We start from the raw sequence: 10,814 nt of genomic DNA, 5'->3' as shown, positions 1-10,814 counted from the left end.
GCATTGTCGTCAAAGTCATACAAACACACGTTGTCATGTAATAAAGGATTAAATGAGGAGATAATAAAGAACATCAGGAACGCGACGGCGATAATACCCCAGTATTTAGCTGGTTTAAAAATAAACCTAGTGAAAATGTGGCTCTGGAACATAAAAGGAACATGAATTTTGCAGTGTGAAGTGGAAACAATAAACGCCTCGTACTTAAAAGAAATTAATTATCCTTCTCATTAGCTTCTCCTTCTTATCGGGACACTTGTTTGTTATTTGTGTGCATTTTAAAAGCACAACATTAATTGCCACCATAATCTCGAGGAAGTAGGGGTTATACTCTTTCAGAAGGTGGGTCCCTGTTCATTTTGTATGAGTCATCGCCAACAATATGCAAATTCAAACTTAGCATTCACACATTTAGCTTTCGCATGTACTCTTTGGTGTAAAGAGGTTGATCATATTCCGAAGGAACAGATGTCTGCAATAAAATGAAGCAAATGGAGAGAAAGCCAGTGTGATCTTTAGCAGCACAGGTGGCCTTACAATGTGATTCTGCACTGCAGATTTTATGCAATGAGAGAGAGAGAGAGAGAGAGAGAGAGAACAGGTACATCAGTCTGTGAATCACTGTTATTGAGAATGACATGTTCTAGCCCCAGTGCCCAAGCTCTCATTGAGGAAATCATAAACTATTCTAAACTAAATTATCTAAGGAGCCTGGAACGTTATAGATGGAGAATAATACCGCAAAGGCTCATTGTCTGTGCAGGCCTTCGGCAGTGAGGTTAAATCTAATTCTCATGAGGGATGACGAGTCGTACGTTTGCGCCAAGCCATCTTTCTTTTCGGTTGCTGTATTTAACCCAGGATCACGTCCAGGTCAGTCCTGCATCTGGGTAGGGAGGAGACAGCTCGGCACTGGGGATGTCAGATCACTGCAGGAGAAGAGCGCTTGGAGGGGTTTTGTCTGATTAAGTCGGTGCTGAGAGAAGGAGCTGAGAGCCCAGTGACTCCAACTTGGACGCCTTAGATGAAGGCAATCTTCAGGGGACTAATCAAGCCCACAGTTAACAAAAACAAGCAAATATACAGCAGAATGGAAGGTTATTCTGGCTGAGGCAAATGGCATTAATATGCTTCTCTCTAATGACCGCGTCCTCACAAGGGGGCTGTCTCGGCCCATTGATTTCCACTGAAAATCACTTGTATTGACCATAAATCGGTGCACTGTTCTGCAGCATCATTACAAACCCTTCCCATCGCCTACACCTACTCCCCCAACCACTTACATCTAAATGGCCGAATGAAACATAATTAGCGTCTGTGGTTAGTTTATTATATATTAATAAACTCAGTGTGTGCAAAGAGATGTGTTAATTGGCCCGAGCTGGTGGTAGGCACTATACAAAGCTTGCCCACAGCCGGGGGAGTAGCTGGTGGTGCTGGTGGTAGTGGCGGGGAGTGTCTGTCAGTCAGCCCTCCTCCTTAGGGAGAGAAGAGAAAGACGAGAGCGAGAGGAGACATATTCAAAGCCTTATCTCACATTGCTTCTCTGGCTCTCTTTCTACCTCCTACCTGCATGCCAGACAGTGAAACGCCAGAGAGTGAATAACATCCACCCTCTCCGGCCTGTCCTTTACTACACTTCGGCGATGTCATGTCACGCTTGAGTTCTCGTCGTCTCTAGATATCATCTCCTTTCATCTTCTCTTTTTTTTCCCATTCACCGTTATAGAACATTGCTTCTGCAGAGGCGCCAAACTTCTGCTTCCCTGAAGGGTCGAGGTGACATTGCATGGCCCCTGATGAGAAAGCAGAGTCTCTCTCTGACTGTCCACTTGTTCTAATCAGAGATTTACTGATCACCTGCCCCAGTCAATCAGAGGGATTCAACACAGCTGGAAACTTATCACAAAGAAGCATACACTGGATTGCAAAACTTTGAATATCTGTTGCTTAACAACGTCAGCCTGTAAGCTTTGCACGTGTGGTGGAGGGAGGACGACATTAAACCTTAAAAAAAATTGATTATGCTCTCCGCTGACATTATCTAAACAAACGTCAGCGTGCCGCGCACATGCACACACACCCTCATGTGACTTAGAGCACACACACACAGTTGTATTTCCATCACTTTTGGGGACATTACATAGACTTGCACTCACTTCCTGGAGAATTAACCCCCACCTAACCATGATGATAAACACTACTCGCCTAGTCCTAACCCTGACCTTAACCTAACCCTAACCTTATCCTGACCTTAAAGTAGGTCTTCACCCTAATATTTAATGATTTACATTGTTGGGACTTGCATTTTGTCCCCATAAGTAAGGCAGGTCCTTAAAATCTGACTATGTGAACAGATTTTTTGTCCCCACAACTACAGGAAAACACGTTCTCACACACACACACACACACACACACACACACACACACACACACACACACACGCACACACTGCCTCCACCACATAAGGGCTGCAGGGTGGTGTTGCCATAGGAACGGGGGAAAGGTAATGGCCATGTTCTTAAGCTGGTGCCGCAGGGGGTGAGGGGCAAAATAGGGGTGTGTGTGTGTGTGTGTGTGTGTGTGTGTGTGTGTGTGTGTGTGTGTGTGTGTGTGTGGGGTGGGAGGGGTGGAGGGGACAGTGAGTCAGAGTCATGGACTAATGATAAAAGCTTTAATTTCAAATCTGCCATCTCACTGTCCCCATTGGTCGACCGACGGTGACAGCAGCTCCAGAGAACACCAGCGTACTAATGGGATAATAAATACAATACGGGCAACAGTGATGCCATGCTATTTGTAGAACATAAGCAGAACATCCAGCTAATGTGGTTAAATCTGTTAGCTTTTACAGAGACAGGGCTGCTGGGCATCTCCATGTGTGGCCTCCCCACTGCACCCCTGCAGTATGAATAAATGATCCCTAATGCAATGAGGTAACCCTTTCACCAACGCTGATGACTTTCTGTATGTGTGTGTGTGTGTATGAGTGTGATTAAATATTACTGAGAAGGGCAAATAATTTAATCATAGGCTCAGTAGCCCAGTCCCTATAGAGAGCTGTTTCAGAGTCAGCAAGCTCTGGGGTCTCATTCATATTTGACATATAAGATATGGTCACGCTTCTGAGATGTTCTAAAAATAACCTGTAGATGCTCAGACTGAGTTTGTATTGTGACCTCGTGTCACCTCACTCTACTTCATTTGAGGGCTGAGCTGAATCTGAATCAATATCATGATATCAATATATACACTATATGGACAAACGTATCCACTTTGTTGGAGCAATTTGGGAAAGGCGCTTTTCTATTCCAGTAGTCAGTATTTTAACTTGACAGAGCAATTTGTTGCTAAAACTTTCTTAAACATACTTTTGGTTTAATCACATTTTCGGTGCAGAAGCTTGACTTGATTAGCGTTGCGACATCTAAGGAAGTAAATGATCTGAATAATACTTAATATGAGAAATGAAGATTAAATGTAATCAAAGATGGATGAAAAGCAACAAACTTTGCTGTACATTTACATACAAACAAGGACACTGCTGTTCCCAGAACTCGATTCTGTACACACAATAGGGTTTCTGTGAAAGAGGTTCAGTTGTCCAGGTGTGATTTAATTTAAATAATAAGTAAATATTTCTCAATCATTCATGTGGTATCTAAATTGCATTTTGTGCTGGTAACTTTTCTCTCTTTTCTTTTTGTTTCTATAAAAAAAAAAAATAATCAGTGTTATTTCAGGGAAGAGTTGATGTGAGGTGTGTGTGGGCTGCACGAGATAACAAGATGAGAATAATCTTCAGTCCACTGTGCCAATTAAAACATACTTTGCTAGTTTTCATCACTCAAAGAGTTGGTCATCACCTGCTGCTGCGGTTGTTCCCATCCTCTCCCCGCTTCTCCTCCTCCTTCTCCTCCTCCTCCTCTTCTCCCTCCGCCTTTTTCGCTGCTTGATGCCTCCCTTTGTGTCACTTTACCCACACAATGACAGGGGGCTTTTAAAAATAGAGACGATCCACCCAGATTACAGCGTTTTAATTACAGAGCTGGAGATGCGATGGGGGTGTGGAGGCCCCTTCCTTTGACAGCGAGTGGGGAGGGAGGGAGGGAGGGAGGGAGAGCAGCAAGGCAGTGCGGTACAGTGAATGTAAACTGTGTGCTAATTAGCGTCGTCAGCCATAGAAGCTCAGGCTGTAACCGTCTGTTATACATGCATTGTTGGCTGTGTCGCATTCGCTCTGAGCACTCCGTACACGCTCACCTGTGGCCACAGCAAGGCTTTATTTTGAGTTTTTCATGCTAAAAAAATCACCTGTGGGGAGACTGAGGGCAGTTTGAGGCGACTGTCCCACACTGAGAAGCTACAGTGAGGACATGTAGTCTGCTGCATGTGTTCACTGCTGTTCTCTGCCCAAACTGAGAAAAAGACTTAAGTTTAACAAATTTGACAGTTAAAGGTTTTGGGTAATTTTTATGCTGCTCCATTTAATTTATTTGTATGAATATCTAAAAACAGATATTAATAACCCTTATAACCCTTTATGTGTTTAGTACAATTTTATATTGTGTACCAAAGCATTTATTGAGCGACTGCATGGGGGCACAGTTTTTTTTATAGGTAGGTTTAACTTTCCCAAAGTTGGGCAAAATTTCCCATAAAACAAAATCTTGTGGAAAGCCTTCCCAGAGCAGCGGAAGATGTTACCGCCGCGAAGCTGTCTGTGCATTTAGAAAGCTGTCCTATTAGAGTCCCTGTTGATGTAATGGGTGAGCTGTCCCAATATTTTTGTCTATATAGTGTATCATCAAGCATCAGCATTCATTACTGTTTATACATCAAGTGGCACAATAGTTTTCAACAAATATAAACTACATAATAAGCTTACTTCCTTACAATTGCAACGACGTGCTGTTATTAGCTGTTTATGTATCAGAAGTAACTGCTCGGTAGTAAACTTTAAGAGCTGATATAATCATATCTGTATCATCTGTTGTTGATTAAAGGTGTAGTCTGTGTTAGATATAGATAGATAGATAGATAGATTGATCCCGAGGGAAATTCAAGATGTTATCACCTGTTGTAACGGTGTAGCCATTAGGAAGAGTGTAAATATTTCATGATGTAACTGAGCCACATGCCAAAATGTAAGCGGCACCTTACGCTCACATGGAGACAGAGGGACAGAAAATGTGTCCTTTATTCAGTTTGAATATTTAATTGCATACCGAATAAAAAGCACGTTAAACACGTCTCAGTGTCCCGGCTGCACAACACGTTTGAGTTCCACTCAACATGCAGCTTAAACTCACTCACCTTTTGACTTTGTGTGTGTGTGTGTGTGTGTGTTTTGATGGACACTGTTGTCTCACAGTTAACTGTGACTGTGAAAACCACACAGAATTGAATGAATTTGATGCGTTTTGTAATCCACCGTTTAGCCCCCTTTGACGTCTGTTGTCCTGACTGTGTGACGAGTTTTGAACTAAAGTGAACTGAGAAATGTGTGGCACTAAGTATGAAAAATGATTGTAGAATACCTAACTAGGTTTTAATTCAATTTAAATACAATTAAATTAAATTGTAGGTATTTTTATCCCTTGACTTTTAAGAGAGAGATTCGTTTTGATCAGCATTATGAACAAAAACTAATTAAATCCACTGTGATTCACTGTTGTAAAATAGTAAAAAGTAACAAAGTCCAGAGACACTTTTATAAGGCAATCTAACATAGTTTTGTTTCTTTGAGTTACCACCTGCTTCGCTTTGGCTTCCAAAGTGAGCTTAATTACACAAAGAGCCTCCATACTGTAGGTCAGTGTAGTGATCACAGACGGTGTGTGTGTGTGTGTGTGTGTGTGTTTGTGTGTGTATACGTGATGGGTGGGTGTGTGTGTGTGTGTGCATATGCAGACTGTTGCTTGTGTTTTGGCACCTTGGCAACCTGCTACTGTGTGCTTCTGCATTTCAGCAGTTTAATTGCACACTGAGTATCTTGTAAATAATATCCGCTGAAGCTCTCACATATGGCGTGGACAGAAGATATTTATCCACACTTCACGCCGTATGATCCGCACGCTTTTCAGATATTGCCTGTAAGTGTGAATTATTTTAACTCATTCTCTCCTGCGCTTGTTTAGGCTGTCGGTTAAAGCTCTTTATCTTAGCAACAACTGACCTGCTGCTCCCTGCGCAGCTCAAACACAAAACCTATCGCTGATCTCCTGTCATAATAGAATCATTCAATATTGTTTACATATGGGAACTCGCCATCTCATGGAGCAGGGCTTCACCTGCTATGCCGCAGTTTGTTCTCAGCTATGCTGCGCCTCCAGGCAGTGAGCCTCATTACCGTCCCATCTCTCCTCCCCAGGCTCCTCAGCAGCCCCCCACCATCCTGCAGCAGCTCCCAGCGACCGTGATGCCTCCCGGCTCCGCTGCCTCCATTAGGCCCGGTGGTCACGTCAAGCAGGGTGAGGCAGGCTGTCACCACACACAAACTAGATCCCAGGATTTCACACTCTCAGCCGTTCTCCACTGTCTGTCACATTACCGGCTTGCCAGCAAGCACTCAGATATATTATTTATGGTCTCCTCTTGAGCTTGGACAATTGCGCAAAATGTATGCGCATGTGTTTGTATGTGTGTGGGTGTGTGTGTAAGAGAGACAGAGTGAGAGAGTGTGTGTGTGCGCGTTAAATTCTTGTCCATGTGCTGCAGCAGGTTTTATGCAGACCTGTTTCCATCCTCTATCGTCCAGTGATTGAAAATTAAGTTTTGCAAGTCAGTGAAGTTAAGTTCAGAGATTCACATGTTAAAAATGTCAAGCAGTTGCTTAAAAATGTTGAAGAATGTCACAACACAGTGATGTAATTTGATTAATGTATTGAATAGCAGCAGCGCAGTCAGTGCCATTTATACGAAGCTACATAACATCGAATTGGATGCTTCAGTTTGCCCAAATGCGGATGAGACCATTTAAGATGACCGTAATGACAGAACAATTTCACCTCAGAGAAAACTGCAGCTGTAATCCAGCCCAACCAGCCATCACAAGTTTGACTGAGTCACATGTTCTTTGCGTGAATACTCTTCAGTCTTCCATTAGCCGACATGAATGCTGTTTTATTTATGAAACCGACTCCTTCAAGATGGTGAAATATCACAAAGTTTGTCAAGTTACTGAATGTTGCATCACTCACCTAATGAGCCACTGATATCATTCACATTGCCCAGAAACTATTTAATAATTTATCAGTGCTGCAAATATTACTTAATACTGTAGTCAGCCACATTTCAAAAAATTGGTTTTTAAATGACAGTGGGATTATATTAACTTAAATACACTCTTGGTGGAAATCTTGGTGGAAAAGCATATTTACGCTGATGGAAAGGAGTTAAATAATTTAGCGGGGTGAGTCATTGCAGAGCAAATGTTGACGGACGAGGAGGAGGGAAAATTGAGTTTGGCACCTCACATTCAGCACCTCAGTTTGACACAATGTGGGTTAATCACCTCGTCACCCTGAGGGAAGAGGACAGAACAGCAGGCTGATAACACACAGAAGACAATCAGAGGATCCTCAGAGAGCACTTACACTGCTGTCTGTGTGTGTGTGTGTGTGTGTGTGGGGTTGTTACATTCTCAACATGCAGATCTTGTAGAGCTGATGATGATCCAGAATGCCCAGATGCACCAGGTCATCATGAACAACATGACCATGTCGGCTCTCAGCTCGTTCGGGTTCTGCTGCCCCCCGTCGGGCCACATGGTGGGTACCAGACAAGGATCAGGGCTCGAGTCGAGTTTGATTAAAATGAGTGCTGGATTTTGAATTGAACTGTATTGAATTAAAATAACTTTTGTAATAAGATACTAAGTTTGAGTGTATCGCCCTCAACAGGATCAACTTCATATCATAAGATGAAGAGAAAAGATAATTGAATTTTGTTTGACTTCAACTCAAAATCAAATTCTTTCACTCTAATTTTATTATAGTCTTTCAAGTTTCCTCCCAGCTCACTGTTTGATTGTTTCAAGGCATCAACAGTGAGTTGTGGGAAATTGCTGGGATTTGTATTGGTCCTATTATATCAAAATACAGCCGTATAATTCTTATTCGTTGGATGGAACTGGAAGACTACTATCTTCCACACCAAACTCTACATGTCTTTATGGAGCTTTGCTTTGTGCACTGGGGCACAGTCATGCTGGAATAGAAAAGGACCTTCAACAAACTGCTGCCACACAGATAACATTGTCCAAAATGTCCTGGTTTGCTGAAGCATTAAGATTTCCCTTCACTGGAAGTCAGGGGCCGAGCCCAACCCCTGAAATAATAAAGAGTTGTGTCCCAATACTTTTGTCCATGTCATGGATTTTCATTTCAGATTACATTTTTAAAGAATGTCCTTAGTCGAGAATCCACTTTGTTCAGCTTATTCTTTGTCATTCCTTAAAACAACTTTTTATTCTTTCTGTTTCCTACAGTCTGTTTAGACTATCAGTGAAAACTGAATCATTCGATTAGACTGAAATAAAGGCTGTTTGCTCCCTCACAGTCACAGGCTCCCAGTGATCTGCGTATAATTCAAGAGACAGTGGCTGACCAGGAGATATATCACCACTATTACCAGCCTGCTCCATATGTGTCCTGTCCAGCATGGTTCCAGTGTCAGACCACGCAGGTCTACCAGGACCCCAACAACCCCACCTCCTCTCTGCCAAACACAGACAGGTGATCAGAGCTCCTCCACGGCTATCACATTTCATATGACGACTCATTAACTGTTGGATGAAGTGGAAAGTCAAACACACACTCACCTGTTTGAAAGGAGGCTGTTTGTATCACAAACTGGCAGGCTGAGATGTTTTTGTTTTGTTTTGTTTTGTTTTATTGCAGCAGGCACCCAAATTTAATTTGGACAGACAGAGCACATCTATGAGATTTCAATTAAAAGTGAAGGGACATTGCCTGTACGGCGCGAGGCGGATCCAACCAGCGTATTCTTCCCATGGAAATCCACTTTTTACTCATTAATCACCTTGATGAAATTATATGTTGACAGTGATTAACAACTGCTCCAGTGAATAGAAGACTCTGGAAAGTTTGAAAAAAACAAAAAGACTGATGCTGGCTCTGCCATATCTTAAACTGAGGCTACAACTCACATAACAACAAATTCAAAGTCAGTACAGCTCACCGACACCCAGTTTTAAGTGACATTTTAGGACATTTTGTGCGAGCTAGGGAGGAGATGCATCATGTCTGCTGGGAAGAACCTGTTCTCACCTTTTTGGCAACCGGCAACACAAATAGAGACATAGAAAAATTAGCGGGAAAGAGAACAATACAGCCTCCAAAATCTCTTCGCTCTCCCACCCAGACTTGAATGCTTCACCAGAAAAAGGTCATCCAAAATGTCTGCATCAGATTTAGGAACAGGAATTTATTAAATCTGAATTTTATATGATTTCATATATGCAATTTTAAAAAAACAAAAATCATTACTCATTCATACCAGGTAGCTAAAAATGTCCAGTAGAGGTAAACCGCTGATGAGTATTTTTGTGTCTCGTTTGATCAGACCAACTGTCCCTCCTCCTCCTCCTCCTCCTCCTCCTCCTCCCAGCACCAGTGGGCCAGTGGGAGCCAACGTCACACCTGCAGCAGGTAAAAGCGACCACACATCAGCGCCCAGCCAGCAGCCGATTAGCACAACCTGTTCCTGTGAAGCCAAAGGGGCCTCCTGAGCGGCGTGACAGGAGAAGTGACAACAGCAGCAAGCTCTGCGGTAGTAATGATGAGAAGGGCACTGATTGGACAGGCTGCCAGTCAAGAGATAAGCGCATCAGATGCTTCATGTTTTGTGAAGAAGAAAAAAAACCAAAAGCGATTACAAAATCAACAAAAAAAAAAATCTTGAGTTTATTAATATTATCTCAACAATTGGGCTTTCACATGTACGGTTTTCTTTTTTACAAGTCTTTCAGGTTAATGTCCAATAGAGTGAATAAATATGATATTGTGCAAGGCTAATTGCATTTTTACACCTTTGTTCAACCTACAACACCCACAGTGTCCAGCAGGGTGCAGCAACAGATGTAAAGTGGGACCACAAGCTGAACAATGTACTGCATGTACACATAAGAAGTATTGACAGGTGATCACAGTGACTCTGTGTGCTTTAGTGGTGATTTAGGTTACTGCATACCACTGTGGGCAACATAGCAAGAGTGTGACACCACAAATGATCTATCGCTGTGTTAACACTGTGTGACCTTATCTTAAAATACACTGTGATGAGTGCTCAGGACGATAAGAAGATGCACATCACTCAGTCACCCTACAGGTGATGACAATAAAGCCAGTAAAATCACAAAAAGAGCCTGAAAACCAAGTCAGTCGCACACTGATCTGAATGTTTTGGGCTGATAGGTTGAGTCAGCGTGAAACAGCTGAGGCATAGGAAAGAATTTCAGTGTCAATTTGCTGGGTTTGTCTGTGACAACACATGCCATCTCAATTCCCACATTCCTTGGCATCTGCTGAAAATAGTTTCAGGGGTTTGGGGGTTCATTTGGACTTTGAAGACTCCATTGTGCTGTGACAGTGCAGGTTTGGAGAGTGCGGGAGGGTGAATTTAAAGAGAGAGAGTGAACGCAGCACCCAAACCTCTCATAAAGCGCGAGGATTATGAGCTCAAATGGGAGGAACGTGCCAATACGGCTGTCTCTCCACTGTCTCCAGGGTAATGCCAGTGTTTACCCAGCTATTAATATCAAACCACCACACGCTGCCTATCACTGAGGC

General features: G+C 42.7%; 1 protein-coding gene across 1 annotated transcript; it reads left to right on the top strand.

Annotated features, from left to right (window-relative positions):
* Window positions 1-5,887: 5,887 nt before the first annotated feature.
* Window positions 5,888-10,244, top strand: LOC124073905 (proline-rich protein 29-like). The gene is made up of 5 exons (XM_046416462.1): window positions 5,888-6,095; window positions 6,374-6,473; window positions 7,657-7,772; window positions 8,563-8,738; window positions 9,589-10,244. Exons 1-5 carry the CDS (start codon window positions 6,027-6,029, stop codon window positions 9,752-9,754), a joined length of 627 nt encoding a protein of 208 aa, XP_046272418.1. The 5' UTR covers window positions 5,888-6,026; the 3' UTR covers window positions 9,755-10,244.
* The last annotated feature ends 570 nt before the right edge of the window (window positions 10,245-10,814 follow it).

This window comes from Scatophagus argus, chromosome 16 (assembly GCF_020382885.2).
Source record: "Scatophagus argus isolate fScaArg1 chromosome 16, fScaArg1.pri, whole genome shotgun sequence".
In the NCBI taxonomy this organism is placed as follows: domain Eukaryota; kingdom Metazoa; phylum Chordata; class Actinopteri; family Scatophagidae; genus Scatophagus; species Scatophagus argus.
This window is presented reverse-complemented; position numbering and strand designations above follow the sequence as displayed.